This window comes from Trichoplusia ni, chromosome 23 (assembly GCF_003590095.1).
Source record: "Trichoplusia ni isolate ovarian cell line Hi5 chromosome 23, tn1, whole genome shotgun sequence".
Classification (NCBI taxonomy): Eukaryota; Metazoa; Arthropoda; class Insecta; order Lepidoptera; family Noctuidae; genus Trichoplusia; species Trichoplusia ni.
In genome coordinates, this window is record NC_039500.1 from 953,437 (window position 1) to 971,840 (window position 18,404).

The following is an 18,404-nucleotide window of genomic DNA, read 5'->3' on the forward strand; positions in this document are numbered from 1 at the left end:
AGAATCATAATAGGTCGTATATATTAAAGCTTAAAGATTTTGATTTTAAAATTGATACTTTATAAAGCAGATTAAAAAAATGTTTCTCACCACATGAGTCTCACAAAGCTTCAAATTACGTTACCAATTTCCATGCCCTTCCTTTCTTAACTTTGACATTTCTTAAACCACCTTTACCTAAACAGGACAAATTTACAATTTGTAATATTTCCTTCCTTATAGTACACCCCGACCCTTCTTATTAAACGCATAAGTGACGTACGTCAGAGTGTGACGTCACTGGCTAAATGGGGCCACGTTACCCGCCGTGGATCGCGGTATTTACATATTTACCCCACTTTTAGTGTGGATGATATTTCGCGGATGTAAAAAATTCAGTATGTGCCAGATACGCCGAAAAGAGCATAGAAAAATGATTTTTTTTTTTGGAAGCCTCTTTTTTATTTATGAACGCTATTCGTTTCTCCTTTTTTGGATTTCGAGCGTTTGTGTGGTTTTGTTTTTAATTTTCGTTTTTTTTTTTTTTTAATAAACGTCGTTTTTCAGTGTCCTTGTGAAATCTTTTGACTGAGAAATTGTAATAATTGTAGTTTGTTTGGTTGCCTTAACTACCTCAGTGTTTTATCAAATCATTTATAAATGTTACCTTATTGTTTAAATACTGAGAACACCTCGTAAAACAAATTATCTGAGGGAACTTTAATAACCTTACTGAGAACTAAGTAATTCTTTGACCTTTAACTTGTAAATTCAAAAAACCTTGAGAAACTTCATTTTCAGGTCTTATTTAATTTCATAGAATCTAGTTATTTAATTTTCTATAATGGTATTAATAATTAACTTTGCGAAATTGGGTTATAAGTTGGCTTTATAATGGTGAATAAGGATTAAAGAAAGTTAAATTAAAAACCGGTATGATTTAGTTTGGGCGAGGCCTTTGAACAGCTGTGGGACACCGTGGGCTGGAGAAAAAAAATGATTTAGTTTAGAACAAAGGTATGTTAAATTACTTACACAAAAAAGTGTAAAATATTTTATGTAATACATTACAAGCTTTTCGTCCAAACAAAAAACCTCATATATGTAAATGTGAGGCATACCAATTTTTATCGATCAATGCAATACTGAAATATGACAATAGTAAAAAAAAACTTACTAAATAATCTCAATTGAAAATCATCTATCACCATAAAATTTAATCGTTCACTTCCTCAAACGTTTTCCCCATTAATCATAATCAGTCAAAATCATCTTTTAAATGATCGCTAATATCTGTTATGACGTCACCGTTTATAAATCAAACGCTCATCGTGTCCAAGATTTGTTTGTTGAGCAGGGAGTTGTCTCTCGATACGTTCGTTTTTATTGTCAGATCCGACTGCCACGTGTCATTGTGACTGTCACTGCCAAGCCACGTTTCACGTCTATCGTACGATGTGGCGATATTTTCGTACCGCACGTATTTCGTACTGAACCGTGTAGTTGGTAGTTAGTTGAGATTATGGAGTTTCTTGCCGGTTCTTCTCCATAGAAATGACATTTTGGAACCGGGCACTTAGATTTTCTAGCGTGTAACGTAACGTTTCCTAAGCGCCTGCTGTAAACCTACTAGAAATAAAAACATTTCACTTTTATTTTGATTATGACATAAATTCAATTTATGAATTACTTGTAGGTAACAAGTGAATGGAATAATTTATTCTCAACTAATAGTACAATCTTCATTGTACACGTAACTTGTAGACTTTTTTAAATGCTATAACTTAACCCGTTGCTATTTTAGTACCTGTTTTATAAAAGCTAATGTAAAAAAGAAACACTTTTAGCAATCTATCATATTATCCTATATCTGCATATTTTTATCTTATTTTATTTTAAAATAAGTTTTAAAATAACCTACATACTACTTTGCCGTACTTCATTTAATTCATAGTTGACTAACACCTCTTGTATTGTACACCTGCATTGACAAATAAAAAGATTTGTATTTTGTTGATTTTCAAAAGCAGAATTTCCCTTCATCTTATTCATCTCAATGGTCACTTCCAGGTGTAACATCTCCGCATATATCCGCTCATGTTTATGTTTATTTACACGTGCCTTCGTGACATACGTGAGATGGGACTTCATAAAGTGACACACATTTACGAACCGGAAACGTGAAAATGAAAGTTAGAAATTCTGCAGCTTTTTCATTACTTTTAGCAACATAAATAATAGCACGGATAGCCGAGTGGTTGAAGTCACTACGCCAAACCACGCATAACCCACTTTGATCCCTGCAAGCATTTGAGTAATCCACGAATGCTTGTCCTGAGTCTGAGTGTCTTTGTGCATGTGACTTCAATGTTTGGGAAACCTCATCCGATACAAGAATTTAGTTACTTAATGCGGGAATCGCTTAATTAAAAAAAAAACATATTACTTGCATAAGTCATTAAATTACTTTTCCATCTCAACATTTACTGATTTCCCAGTGTTTCGATTTTTCCCTTATGCTATGAGCTAGTTCTGTGAACACACCTTATTTATGGCTTAACTAGCAACCTGTCTCCGTTCGTAGCAGACTACGTTTATCTTCTAAGTCGAGTCCAAGTGAAGTGATTTGTACCTGGCCAGTTTCGGAATCTGAATTTATTCCGCATTTTGAAATTCGTCTTCTTTTGTTCGAAGAATACTGTATTTAACTTCAGTTTCTCTATAAATTTCGTTACTTTTTGGAAAATATTTATTCACTTATGTAAAAGTAAATCTCGAATATTAAAGAAAACATTTATGTTCCATTTTACTCCATTATTAATGTAGCTGTTTTGTCGGAATAAAGATAAAAATAACAACCAAAGGAATACACGTTGTAATTATTTACAACTCACAGTAGAATCAACACGATCCAAACTTTCTTATACCTACTCGTACTTGCTCGGAGCTTCAATAAAAACAAAACTTTTTCGACTGCGGATGGTACTTAAAATGCGTTCTATCCTCCACAGATTTTCTGTTCCATTTACTTGAAAAGTCCGAGTTTATTGGTGTAACCTCGCTGGGACAAATGTGCTCAAGTTTTGGCATCATGCTGCTACTGAATGGGTCCATCTATCTCAAGGACTGTTTTTGAGTGTTGATAAAATACAGAAAACCCTTATGACAAAAGAGGTTGGTCATAAAACTAACCTTCAAGATTTTGGGTCTTTCTTTATTTTGTTTTCCACTTTTGAACTGGAATAGTTTTGTTTGCTCTCATCTTATATAGATTCTTGTTGGGATCTGATTTTATACCTCGTTTTGTGGGTATGAAAACAAAGAGAACAATATCGAGGCGTATTTGTTTTTGGCAAAGTCTTGGCAATAAATAAGTGTGTCAGATGTTTGCGTCACCGCATGGACGAGCCAAGCAACTGAAAATCTTCATCACGAGAGCATCAAAATTCCGATAGCATACATCGGAACAAGGATTCGTCGATTCCAGAAATAGGGGACCAAATTCTCAAGCTGTCATCCTAGTTGAAAATATTTCACATCCCTCGTTGCGATGGAGTCGACGCAATGCTGCAATATATCACGAACGTGTTCCAGAGCCCGCACATTTTTACTTCCCTCCATACGTACTGTGTTTAAATTATCCGTATTGTTCAGATATAGGCCACGGAATAACTCGAGCTAAGTGGATTTTTATTCTTGTATTTTATGGAGGTTCCGCTTGATAAGTTACTTTGGATTTCTCTAAAGTGACTCCTTTAATATATTGGATTGGGTTTCTCCTAAGTTTTTCCTTTGGTTTAAAAAGTGGTAGAGTCAAAAAAAATGGAAAATATTTTCCACAAAATAGATTACATAACTCAGTAAATTTGATACAATTTGATAAATTTGGCAACCTTCGGAAAACAGAAGGAAGCGCAATTTCTCAAAAGGAAATGTTTTAGCGTGAATCCTTAACACAATATTGTCCGAGAAATAATAAAGTTATGAAGGTAAGAAAAAACTCGCGTAAAACTTGGCCTGTAACATTTTTAGCCAATCTAATATCGCTCCGCGGGCCGTGAACTTCGTCACGTTGCCAAATTAATTTGATACAAAAATTTCTCTTTGTAATCTTGAACGGTGGAGCTCTTAAAACTTTCCTACTTTCAACATAGGTAGGTTTGGTATTTTCAATGTAATTACAGCTTCCACCTGAGAGTTAGGGAACTCAACGCTGAAACAATTTACAGTGTGTTCTTATGTTTTTTTCTTTGTAGCTCTAGTCCTGTCCGTGGGTATTTTTGCGATAATTTTTATACAAGGTATATTTTTTTAATTTTAATAAGAATAAAAATCAATTTCGTTTTTTTTCACGTAGTTTGCTACCTTTTTCAGAAATTGAAAAATGCTTTCCTATTGTTCTTAGGTAAATAAATAACAGTTATTTTGGAAATGAAGTAGTATGCCCGGAAGGATAGAAGACAAATATTAAACCTTAGTTTGTTTATGAGATCAGAACAACGTTAATTTTAGCAACTTATACGTAAGTGTCATGATCGAAATCGTGGGAAAGCGTGGGTAGCGAACGGCGTAGGACGGATTGTCGTGGAGATTTTAAGGACAAGCCTTTGTTCAGCAGTGGAAGTAAACTGGACTGAGATGATGATAATGATACGTAGGTACCATGACGTGTTATGGGTAATATGATATAATATTATATTGTCACAAAAATAGTAGTTAAAAACATTTTTGAATGACACTAAACCAAGATTAAGAGCTTAGCCCAGTTTGTTATAAGACCCTTTTAACCTGTTAAAAGTGGATTCCTTTCAGAACATTGTGAATAAATTCATATTTTTAAAGAAAAAAGAAAGTTGTAATTTAAATATTTGTGAAATTATGAGCCAAGGTTATGTTTTTGGGTACAAGTAATTATTAGGATTCAAACAAAAATTGGTCTAGACAAACAGAAACAGATTATCTTTGTGTAAACAAAATTTAAATTAACAGCCAACCTAATATTCTACTTTGTAGCTGTTAAAAAACGTATTTCATCCGAAAAGTCGAAAGAAATCCCTCGGCGTATCGGTAATTTTATAGAATATAAACTGACCTTCTTGAAGAAACAGAAATTTAATCACAAATATATTGGGTTCGGGGAACGTTACCGAGTTAATATTTATTTAGCTGGATAAGGGTAGGAGCGGATATATTTAATTTAACATTTTGTGTATTGGATGTCTTTGGGTGGGTTTACAATATTTGTACATGTTGATTTTAATTTATGGACATTATCTTGTTTTTGTAACATTTAAGTATTTCTGAGGCTAGTGAAAAATGTATAGACGAAGACACAGTTTGATAGTTTTCATTTTCTTGTTTAACTGTCTAATGAAAATTTGTAGAAGAAAATTAAAAATGTAGAGTTGACTATTTGATTTTTGTTATCTCTATATTACTGTAAACTACTCAAGTTTTATTTTGTGAAAAAAAAACAAATGAAGGTTTACTACAAAATGCCAAAAACTGTCTAGATATCTGACATTTCTCTTATGCTTTCTTTCGCAACTCGATTCATGGCAAAATGTCGGCTTTACGTCATTCTTGGATATGGTCTAGCAGAATGTAAAGAAAAATAGAACTGAATGACGGTTTTGGATACGAAATAGGCAGAACTTGCATGTTTCATGATGTCTATAAAGTTACCGGCATACTGCATCAAACCATTTATCCAAAAGATATATCACCGCTCTACATTAGTAAGACATTACGGTTTCGCTACTACTGCCAATGTCACTTATTTACGTGATGTATTTTACAGAACACGAAGTACTTTATGGAAAAGTGAGTTTTTTTAAACCTAGCACTGAATGGGTATATAAAAAGCAAGGAGTTCACATAAGTAGTAATACTCCCTCTTTCTTTTCGACTCGACGGTAGTAGTTTCGTTGAGTGCTCCTAGAATGATCATATCAGTCAGGGGTATTTACAAGGTAGTGCATTAATTTATGTTTGTGTTTTATGTTTATTTCAGTCACCAGGCTACTTCTCATGAGCCATGATTGCGAGATAGTTGGATCCACCCACCGAGTTGGTTACCTTCAACCTATTTGTATCGAACCGTCACCGTCGCAATCCGACTCCCCCTAACCAATTTTATTTGTCAGTTTCATGAGTAATGTTAAATAGCTCCTGAAAAATGTAACCACAATAACATGGCAAAGAAAATCCATCAATCTAACCAAGTACTTAATTATCTACTTAATCAAAACAATCTTTACTAAATTTAATTCCTAAAAACTCTTGACGAGGGTCAATAAGTAAAATGTAGAGATTTTTATAAAGACAAATGAGTGAGCCATTAATCTAAGCCAGGACAGTTAGAAGGCTGTTATAAATGAGTTCACTTAACCTCTAATGTACAAATAAGGTTTAATCTTAAAGTAAAGGAATGGAAAATGTTGTACAGGTTAATAAAAGTTGTTAAATTTACTTATTTTAGTAAATTTAAGTTAAGCGTGAAATGAAGCAGATTATAAATAGTCAAGTAAATGATTCGATCTAAGAGTTAATAGATAATAAAATAGCTATATTAATTCTGTGTCTTTCGCAGCCTATTAGCCTAATTTTTCGTTTAATCAGCAGTCTACTGTCTGTCTATATAAAACCGTTCGGTTACCTTCCATGAGTATAACAAATATTACAGCTCGCTTATATTCAGATATAACAGCTCTACTCTATAAAATATAAAGTGTTACAAAAAAGAGTTAATCCAGACCAAATAAATTTTGTTAAAAAAATAAGTACACGACTGCCGGACGAAGAACATGTTTCATATAGAGTAAGCACCATAATTAAACAAAAGATAATACAAAAAAATGCTTGCAGAAGCTTCATAATATAACTGAATTAAAAACAAAGCAGACGAACTAGCAGAAACTAAGCAAAAGCTTAATTAAAACAACTATTTTTTCTTTCATAAATTACATTTTTATTAAAATGCGGTTTCGACGACCCTTCAGCGAATAAGGGACCAAACGAAAGTATTAGCAAGCACAACGTAACGTAATTCGTACAGCCGGTGACAAAAGTGTTACAAGTCGCAATATAATTTGAATGAATTGAGTTGAAACAAAGCAAGATTTTTTTGTTAAGCAACAATAATTTTAAACTTTTGTATCATGAGAACACCAGAGCTTTGTATTCATTGCATCATCTAATCGTTTGATGTCTTATTTCTATTTCATAAAATAAATTGATAATGAGATTGATCTTTCAGAATTAATTGATTTGATTGACATTAAATTCTAAATTGAATTTAAACTAATAAAAATATAATATCATCATTACGTATTCACTTTTTCAAAGTTCAACCTACGCCGAGGGCATTGCGTGGGTATATATCGGACTCTTACCACCTAAGAAAACCCCGTTACCTACAGTTAGCTAAGTCAGGGTTACGCAGAGCATGCCTGTGCGATCCCATGACTCTGGCTTAGGTTACCCACGCACGAGGCATAGCGATGGTATATGTTGATGTTACCTGACTAAAACACCCCGGGCATCCACATTTACCCAAGCTAGAGTCAGTGGCTCTAGTATAGCTAACCTAACGCAACAAGCTTCATCTAAAACCTTAACCCTTCCATCTTGTTCCAGGCTAACCATGCAACGGCTGCTAAGCATCACACTCATCACCATCGCAGCCGACCAAGTCTACACACAAGAGGACCGCGAACACCAGGGGCCGCAAACCTGCGGTGGCCACCTTAAAGGCACCGTAGGCGTCATACAAACACCAAACTTCCCGAACCCGTTCCCAGTCCCTATAAAGTGCAAATGGATAATAGAACACGATATAGTTAATGGGACTATATCGATATATTTTACGCAACAATACACGACCAGTGGGTTGACGTTTACTGAGTATATGTATTACGATGAGTCGTATAAGTTGGGGGAGAGGAGGGCGCTTACTATCACGGAGGAGAATATCACTAGGATTAAATGGTTACAGGTACGTTTAGATATAGTTTTTTTTTTTATAAGGTATACTGATACCAATGAGTATTTACTTTAAATACGCACCATAAGGTGTGTTAAGGTGTGACTAAGTTTTAAGCTGTTAATTCACAGATTGTGCGTTTGGGTTATGACTTATGAGTGAATATTACTTGACCTATTATTTGATTGTTGTGATGTATATTTTTTTTGTTTTCTTATTATGAGATTCATTAACGAATCGCTAATTTTGTTTAACTTAAAACTAAAAAAGAGTGATTTTTAGTCAATTTCAGGAAAATTATTTTTCTCTACATTTTTTTTAACAATATACATTTTTAGGTTTTATGTGGCATAACAAAATGTAAGTACCAATACAAACTAATGCAAGTTGTTAGTACAATTCTCGTAACATGAAAGCTGTTCTCTCCGCCAGCCATGGTAAAAGTGGTTTGTTAATACTCAAGCTAAACCCGAGGTTTAACGCTTCTAAACCTGAAAGCAGCTGTTAGTTCTAAACACATACGTTTCCAAATGAAATTGTTGTTGATTTACTTTATTATAATTGTGAAAATATTTTGCATATGATAGAGTTATACGCAAAGTGTAAGTTAGTAAATTAGGACATAATATGATGGTACCGGTCTGAAGGTGCCTGACTATTGGCTAAAAATTTCCTTCAAAGATAGAAGGAAAGTTAGCGTTTGAAATTCATATTTGCCATAAATAGTATTGTTAAAAAAATATTTTCTTTTTGTCATTGAACTAAGGTTATTCGATTATGTTTAAGAATGTAACTAGATATTCATTATAATATGGATTAAGTAGAAATTAAAGTATATATGCCATATACATATTTGCCTTGATTTTGCGTGACCACCTGCGTACACAAAATCAAATCACAGTTCGCTAACATTTCCCATTCACAGAGCGACCGCGCTTATAAATATTTGCCCGCTAGGCATACAGCCGATTCACAATGATATTTTGACAAATACCCAGTAAACATTAGATGCATAAATTTGACAAACAAACAAAAGTTTTACGCGTCCATCAATCGTAAAACAGGGTCATATTACCAGTTCTCTAAAAGCAATTTCATATCCCGCATACAATACTGCGCGTAACTTTATATAGAAACGAAATGCACATTTATTACCTGAACAACTTTATGTAAAAAGGAACAGACACCAGACAAATGACGATAGATTTTTATTATGACAGAAAAAAATGTGTGTGTTCCTGACTTAAGCAGCCCGCTACGAAAAGACAGTTAATAATGTTCTATATTACAGTAATTATTCAACGGAACGAGGTTGTCGTCGACTGTACCGCGGCTGCAATGAGAAAATATGTTGTTGACTTTTCGCGGTGAGCGTACATGACGCCAGAGTTTATTTTTTGTTATATTTTAATGGAGTAATTTTTGCTGCTTGTGAAAACGTTCGTGTATTTTAAAAGTTGAATTTGTTTAGCTTGGAGATTTGTTTAAGCTGGGACTGTTCTGTTTTACCTATGTATTTGAAGTTTGGTTTGATATTTTATGAATGTTATTACTACACCGAATTCAGGCAAGTTTTTGTCAAGAATGGAAGTTAAATTGATCTGCTTATTACTGCTTATAGACGTTCTTATTAAATTAAATACTTTAGCTCGCAGTACTAAATCTTGAAAGTTAAAAAAAAAACATTGAGATAATCAATAACATTATGAAAACTTCTTGCGACTCACAAAGCCACACAATCTAAATAGGAACGCAACCCAAAACTATATGTCAAAAAACTAAGTTCTAAACCGCTTCAAACAAACTCAATTAACTGTCAAGCAAAAGTTGTTAAGTAAACAATAGTGTCTCGGGTTTGCGGTCATCAAAGAAAAGCAGAGTAAACCAACCGGCAGTAACATTTTCACATTAACATCGCCTTTATTGCGTTGGCATAAGGTTGAAATTCAAAGTCCTCTTCTGACGGTTGTACGGTGTCTCGCTAAAATACAAATACATCTTACTTTTGTCTTCCGCTTAAAGTTTGCGTCTTATTTCACGTGAAGATCGTCCTTTGTTTATATCTACGAATCCAGAAAGGGGTTATAATTTGTTGTAATGAGTCATAGTTCGGCATTTCTAGATAAATCGGTATCGAATGATAAAAGTGTCTTTAATTTGATTTTTAAGTGTGTTTCGAGTAAAAAGTGATATGAAAAAGTGAGTTTGTGAAAGCACGACGAATGATAAGACGGAATGGAAAAAATAACGTGTTGTGTAACGTAACCAGGAAAAGAAGAAAATAATTCTTAGGCTGATTCATGAGTTTGGGCTGGTTTTTGAAGACCTCCTCTTCTTAAAGTCGGTTAAAAATAGTAACTTACACTCTGTCCGAAAACCCGCATCTACTCATAAAATCAAACCGTATACCTCAGTGCAAATTCACTAAAATCGATATACTGTGCAAGAATAAAACTAAAATAATTAATTTCAATAAAGTATTCTCACCATACACCACTTCAAAACAACGAATAATTAGGAACTAACGTAACCGCAGATTCCAAGCCCAAATAAATTCAATAATTACAATAATTTGATTGAGTACTTCAGCAAATAATTATTACTAATTGCAAAATTTCTGATCGCGGGGGAAATTGTAACCTATTTGCTAAACTGTTATTGAATGTTCTAACATTGAATTAATTATTAGTATTTAGTTCACTGATCAATTCGAATTAGTAATTGTGTTAAAGGAGGGTTTATTTCTCTATGTAAATTTGAATAACTGTGTTGTGGCTTTTCTTGCCTTTATGTTTGTATAATAAGGTTTTTGTGTATTCTGTAGTTAATTAGTTATTTTATTTTAAACATTAGAGGGATGGCTTGCAAAAAATGTTGATCTTTTTAAAAAGACGAAAGTAGGTATTAGACGTACTAAAATAAAGTTTTATAATTAAATCAAGTGAGTAATTGTCTTAGTCTTGTGGCTCTCTGTATGGTTTCGTATGAACGAGGTGCAAGTTCGATCCCAACGCCAACACGAAAATATTATCTTGTCAATACCAACAGCAAAATTTCGTCTTAAAAATGTCTTGAATCTATAATTTTTGGTTTTAACGTTTTTAAATGAATTTTCAGGCTACTTATTTCTGCTAAAGCCTCGTCTAAGAAGCAGCCAGTTAACTTGTATTTAGGTAGAATATAGTCTTAAATTAAGATAATTAGTACCGGTATGGAAGCTGCACAAGTTCCCGCTAAGGATAACGTGTTTCCATATTATGCTGATAATCTGAGTTCATAGTTACAATAGCTTGTTAACTCTTAGACTCTGCTAATACAGGACTCTTGGCTTCACATACCTGTGTGTTTGTATGTATGTATAAACTGTCTCATAAACAAATATTAATGGCTGGGCATATCCTTCCCTTTCTCGTGCCAATGTCTCCGGTCCTCTGCCAGCCTCATCTAGACTCGACCCGAGAGCTTAACTATATCGTCGACCCATCTTGCTTCCGGAGGCTTTTTTGCTTTGCCTTGGCCACCATGTTGTCACTGGTTTAGCCCAATTGTCATCATTTTGTCAGATCGTCATTCTTTAGTTACAGAATTAAACAAAAAATAATATGGTTCACGTACTCTATTCTAATGCATCATTTTAGGCCCTTATACAACCAACTACATAAACAAATACGGAACAAAAGCAATTAAACTAAAAAACTACAAGTAAATTAAAAATTAATGGACTGGCTAAATGCAACACGCTTTGGCTAAACTAGTTTAGGCTAGACTAAACTAATATCCGCAGTTGTAGAATCCAATCAGCTGGCGTTAGGTGAGCTACGTATATTTATTTCGTAAACTTTCTACTTTACCTATTAAAGTTTGTGTAATGTTTTGCTAAAAGGTTTTCCTGTATTTTCATAGGTGTGTCATTAGGGTAGGTAGGCGTGTAATTTAGTGTTATTGACATCTAATAATGGTTTAATTAGTGTCATTTTGAGATGGACATTATAAATAAACATCTTGGTTAAACAACGTTTTGTCCAGTTAAAAATTTGGTCAATCCAACCGATTTGTTTATCTCCAGTCTTTTTGTACATCCTACGTGTTGCGATAGATCTTTTTTCCTTCTATATCCAGGACTCATGACGACCTCCGTGGTCGAGTGGCGTATGCACCGGTTTCAAGGTGTCGCTAGCTCTGAGGTCCCGGGTTCGAACCCCGGCCGGGTCAATGTAAAAATTCACATTTCTACATTGTCTCGGGTCTGGGTATTTGTGGTACCTTCGTTGTATCTGAATTCCATAACACAAGTGCTTTAGCAACTTACTTTGGGTTCAGAACAATGTATGTGATGTTGTCCGCATTTATTTATTCATGCAAAATAGTATTGTTTAGGATCCGTTGTTTTATTTTCAAAGAAATGTGAAACCATTTCTCAGTCTGTTAAACGGTCAGTTAATGACATAAAACACTACATTTCATATTTATTTGCAGCATCTCTAAGTTAGTTGGTAATTGAACAATATCGAAGCTGAAATATCACAAACCTAACCAAATTAAAATATTTCTAGGAAAATAAAATTGAGACCAGCATAAAACGAGCGATAAATTACAAGTTCTGTCGACTTTCAGGAAAACAAAGCTATTACGAATATAATTGAGGGATGCACAGAGCAATGGTAATTTCCTGCTAAAGAGGATTGGCCTCAGCAAAAGGACTGGCCTTAGAAAGAGGACAAAGGAAGGAATGCCGGACGTAAGGCCACAAGCGACGACATTTTTAATTCTGTTTTCCCACACACGATGTCTGTTTTTGTCAGGAAAAGTACCGAAAAAATGTTAACACGAAACTGGAACTATATTTAACATGTTTTTTAGAAGTTTTTATTGCTAAGGAAATAGAATTCTGTTTTTGTTTGTTTTGGGAAGTGTCTTGACAGATAAAAAATAAATGGGAATTGTTATTTTTTCGTAGAATATCTGGTTTTGATATCTTTAGCGATAGCCATGCCAAAATAGCTGATATCATATATATCTGTATCGAAACACCTTACATAAAAACGTTACTATTTTATTTCATTTGCGTGAGTTTGACAATGACGGTTGTTTTTTGTTTCGTTTTTAAACTTGTCCCGTACTATAAAATTTCATCCTTGTCTACGGGGTTCTACAAATATTCAAGGCACATGCACAGAGACACCAGTAAAAAAATATTTTAGACAATGTTCCAACGATTTATATTAAAGAACAATTTGTTTGACATTCAAGAGATTAGAAGTAATAAAAACAATACAAAGTTGTATTCTTAATGTATTTACATTACTTTGAAAACTAGTTTTTAGGGACTTAATTTGCCATTTTCTCGTCACGCTAATGAATCTATAAGATGAAACAAAACAGTCTGAGTAGTCTAATTTCGTAATAAATTTAAATCACATTATGAAACTATTTCAAAAGTTGAAGCACAGACACATTATAATTAGCTATTTACTTAGTTAGTCTAACAACTTATTTTAGTCCATAATTACGCCTACTAGGGTATAAGTAGTACGACATTTTAAACACTTTTTATGGGACAAGAGCTAATCATATTTCTCTCATTGCAACTCATGTACTACTCACCACTATAAAATATGATATTCATCGAAAACCGAAAAATCATTTTCAATACTCAAAAATGATTCAAACTTCTGCTTCACACATATTCTCTTCGTGTATTCCTAAAACACCTATCAAAAGCTATCAGAACAAACATATCTAACAAATTCCCTGCCTTTTAGCTTTCCGCCCATGAAGCAGAAATCCACATCGTATCAACTGCAGCTGAAATAGGCCGTGGAGTCGGCGATCCGCTGCAAGCCGCCATTGAAAAACGTCGGCGCGTAAAATGCTCGGTTTGAGGCCAAATCAAATATTTACCGTGGGAATTTCAGCGAGCCTGCACACGGCTACCTAAAACTTTTAGTTTATTGCCATACAATTTTTATGAATCGATTTTACGTGTCACTCTTGTTGCTAAATGGATTGATTGCGCCGTTTGAATTTCTGCTGTGGCTCCCTATTGAGTACGAGCGTAGTGTATGGAAGGGATATAGTAAACGATGGCAGCGCACGGTGTGGCAGAATTGTGTAACAAAAGGGGTTAGTGAAACTTGTCAAACGCTGTTTTGAAAATGGGTCATTATTCTTGTTGTGTTATAAACTGCAAAAATACCAGTGGAAATAGTCTAGTTAATAGATATATACTTTAACTACCGTAGAATACTAAAATGTGTGAATGTTTTTAGGTTAGAAAAGTACTTACGTTTAAACTTGTGTTATAGGGTGTTACGGTCACCGATGTTTGACGAATGATGTTTGCTCGTATTAAATAACTATTGCCATTAGTTCTTAGTTCTTCGACATTCCTTACGTGTTCAGCTAAAACCATTTTTTTCCCTTCAGCATAGTTTGGGGCTGGAAACTTATTTCATGTTTTACACTCTCAAAACCAGTTTTTATAATCACATCCATGTTCTCCTTAATTGTTTTTAACATATATCTATAAAAACACTATTTATTGTCTTTCTATATATTTACTTTATTTATTTTAGAACAATAAATATTATGCACTTGTCATTCACTGTTTGACATACTCCCCTTTTGTTGCGTTTACATGGTGGCGCTGGTGTCGTGCACGTTCCGTATATTCGCCGTAAGTTAAAACAGCATTACGCTGTAGGCCGCGTCCTGATGTTGGATAGTGTGCCAAGCCTTTATATAGTAATCCATACATAGAAATAAACACATTTATCTGAGTAAGCAGTAATCAATTAAAATAAGTTACATCTAAAAAAAAAAATTAACATGGTACCTTTACAGTGATTTAAATAAAGAAAAAATGGTGTTAAATCCCAATCATTTTGAAAATTTAATTATTTGGTTTTCTAGTTGAGGAAGACGAAAGTTGTTTATTATTACGGTCAGAACCCATATAAAATAATTAACGGTAGATAATATATTATTTTGTAGAATACTTGAAACGTACTTTTGTCATCTTCCAGACACGATCTCATCGTACATTTATATAGAAAGCCTATATACGCGGCATATGGCGTGACGCAGTACGTTGCCTATAACGTTTATAGGATACCACGCCCCTCAGTGTCTGTCGCAAAGCAATCTGTATAATTGATTCCGAAGTGTCACGCTGTAACGGTTGGGGCTCATATTGGTGATTGATTGATTTTCATTAGCTCTAATAAGTCAGACTATTGCTTTGTGTTTATTCAGTTAAATTCACAATTTATAATGGGGAGATTGCCCTCTATTTTCCCATGTTTTATACACTCGCATTCTTGTATGTTTGTCGTTCCGGTTTGATTTTTGCAACTCAATTTTGAGGCACTTCCCGATAAGCTAGCAGGCTGAAATTTTCAGGGTAGCTTCAAACCCGATAACAATTGAATTTACAACTATAAAAACTGCTGGACCGATTTTGATAAAATTTGAATGGAGTGACATTTAAAAACGTAGGTGTTTAAATTGTTCTAACCTATTAATTTTATATACGACAGTTATCTGCGTAAGTAATTAATTCCCGATGCAAAAAGAGGGATGTTATGTATTTAAGCGGGTAGGACTTAAACGAGAGGTTGTATTCTTGCTGCTTCTATATCATCAAATACCAAAGGAAGATCGAGGTAAAGTGACAATTGTTACACGTATAGTTTTTGTTGGTGGCAAAAAAATGGACGATAGATACCCTAATATTTATTTATCACCTAACCTAGTTTATCATGAGCTCATTTTTTCAGAACTTGACCTGATTCCGACTTGATCGGTGTTTGATAGATAAGCCTTTGTATTATACAAGTTCTATAAACAAATTCCAAGAACGTTTGTACTGTATCCATTGGATACATGGTCACAAGTATCTGAAGAAGGCGTTCTGTTTGAAACAGTCACAATGAGATGTAACCAGTGACACAGATCACACAAGTTTGTCTCGCATTGAGACGCCTTTTATTCTATTTACCTTTGTGCGATTCTTGAAAGGCTTTTCACAAACTCTTTGTGTATATATCAAGTTGTGTTAGTAAAGGGATGAGCAGTCGTGAGCGTTTCTTTACGCTATTTATCTGTATATTTCAACCGACGTCGAAAAAGAGGAGGTTCTTAAATTGTCTAAATCTAGTTTTTTTTATGTTTGTTTCGTCAGAAATTCGAACTGGGTGAACCGATTTCGTTGATTCTTTGTATAAGGAGAAATAGCTGTCATTTAGTTAAATAAAATGAAATTATGTTTTTCCCAGTATAGGTATAGTTTTCATTTAAGTCGTTTGTATGTATTTATAGTAAAGATATTAATTCTAATAAAATGTTATGTCAAATCTTTAAAATATAGGAGATCTGTTGATTTCAGAGTCACAGAAGACCAGGACACACACAGTTAACATTAGGTACAATACACCGTTTTATTTTGACACTACTAATAGGCAAAAACCGAGACTACGCCTTATGTTTATACCATCAATGTCTATTTTACATATTTCACTATAGGAACTGAATAACTCTTTTTCTTCCAATATATTTATCCCATCATTTGGCTTCAGCATTGTGAAGAAAACCAATTACGAATCCCCACAAAGGCTAAAAGGAGACCGTAAAAAATCATGGTGACGTCACTATTGTGCGCAAACTTCCTTCCAGTGTTATGCATTCCATTAGCATATTCAGCCTCTTTTCCACCTAGAATGGGATCTGGGGCTGAGGACGTGACAAGAATGGTAATCACCACTCACATACGTTCATAATTTATTGATACGAATAGTGTTACTTATTTGCCACAATTTTTGCCGCAGTTGGCCGCAAACGTAGCCAACATTTGCGGTTGGTGTGTTGGGATGTTGGGCCAACATTGGAAAGGGATACACTTGTTTATATGTTTACGAGCCCTCCGTATGTTTGACTTAGTTATGAAGGGAGCCAAGATGGCTGTCACATTCTGTTTGTTTTATGTTTAATTTAGTAGGCATTATTGTGCTAACATTACCTTGTTTCTGTATTAAATGTACAGAACACGATTCTCGAGTCACTTAAGACAGGGCAAAATAGGTCTAATGTCTTAATGATCGTATTTTCTTCGAAACAAACGTAAAAGATTGAAAGGTTGAGAATATATCTAAAGCTATGAATTCAGATTAGTCTTATAGATAAAGAAATAAATTGAGCCTAAACCTGAACCAAATCAGCACTTATATTATCGTGTGTGTATATTTTTTTCTTTCATAAATTAAAGAGGTAATCAGCAGATAAATACCTACCGATTCTGTCGGCAATAGACATAAAAAGAAAAATAAAAGCATCCAGCATAAAATTAAATAAATGCATTAAAATAAAATAAAATTATAAAAAGATATTATGAGCAATAATGATTCTCAAATATTTGCAAAAACCTGTCCAAGCACGAAGTATTTATGAACAAAAATACGAGTATTCATTGTATCTCCTATTATTTAATTTTATTGTGGTAACGTGACGTGAACGACGACTATACTGAACATAACCTCTTTTTTGGCGTATTTAAGAAGAGAATTTCCTTTACCTTATTTTGTAAAGATTTTTTTTGAGGTTTGTAATATTGATATTTATTTTCAGTGTCGCATATCATATCGCCATACTTTCCAACGTTTTTAAAGGCACTGTAAAAGATGCCAATTTTTGCGAAGTATTATCAATATTCAATTAGTCATCACAGTGCAGGACAAGCTTTTTTTATAATAATGTTGCGGATTCATAGCAGTTCGAAACGCAACTTCAATTAATTTTAAAGACTGCAGTTGGTTCTGAAACTAGTCGGGCTATCCCGATAAATACTCGTGATTTAACTGTTAGGCATTTTTGTTCAAATCGTATAATGATTTTAATTATCATGATTGTTTTCACTCAACCGATATATTGCATGTAACAAATTTCTCTCCAAAATAGCAGGACTTTGTCCCCTAAATGCGTCATTATTATCCTTACACAAACAATAAATACTCAAAACTTAACTCCATTAATCTATTAATCATACTGAACATAAAACTAATAACATTAAGACAGACAAATAGTTATCTTACCGATCAAACTTATGCCTTACCACCAACAGTTAAAGTTCTAATATTGCAGAGGCGAAAAAGAGATGCCGCTGTACACCTTGTAGCGCGCTGTCTCCCTTCCACAGCTCTAACCATCTTACTTTATATTATGGTAGGCCCGTTGACCTTTAAAAGTCAATTGAGTTAATCGGTTTTTCCCACGACACTATTAGTGCCAGTCTGACATTTATTATGATAAAAAACTGTTGTTAAGATGTTAAATGAATGCTTAAGAATAATTTATGTAATTTGTCTTTATTTTGTGGGCCTTTTGCTGTGATAAAATAGCAAAACGTGCTGACATTATATTACACGATTTTACTTGATAACTGTTATGA

At 33.9% G+C, this 18,404-nt stretch overlaps 1 protein-coding gene across 1 annotated transcript in view; it reads left to right on the forward strand.

Moving 5' to 3' along the window:
* The first annotated feature begins 7,301 nt into the window (after positions 1 to 7,301).
* LOC113504834 overlaps positions 7,302 to 18,404 on the forward strand; it is a 58,923-nt gene continuing 47,820 nt past the window's right edge. The window contains exon 1 of the mRNA XM_026887301.1: positions 7,302 to 7,975. Coding sequence (XP_026743102.1) covers positions 7,625 to 7,975 — 351 coding nt within the window. The 5' untranslated portion in view covers positions 7,302 to 7,624. The remainder of the gene's footprint in view (positions 7,976 to 18,404) is intronic.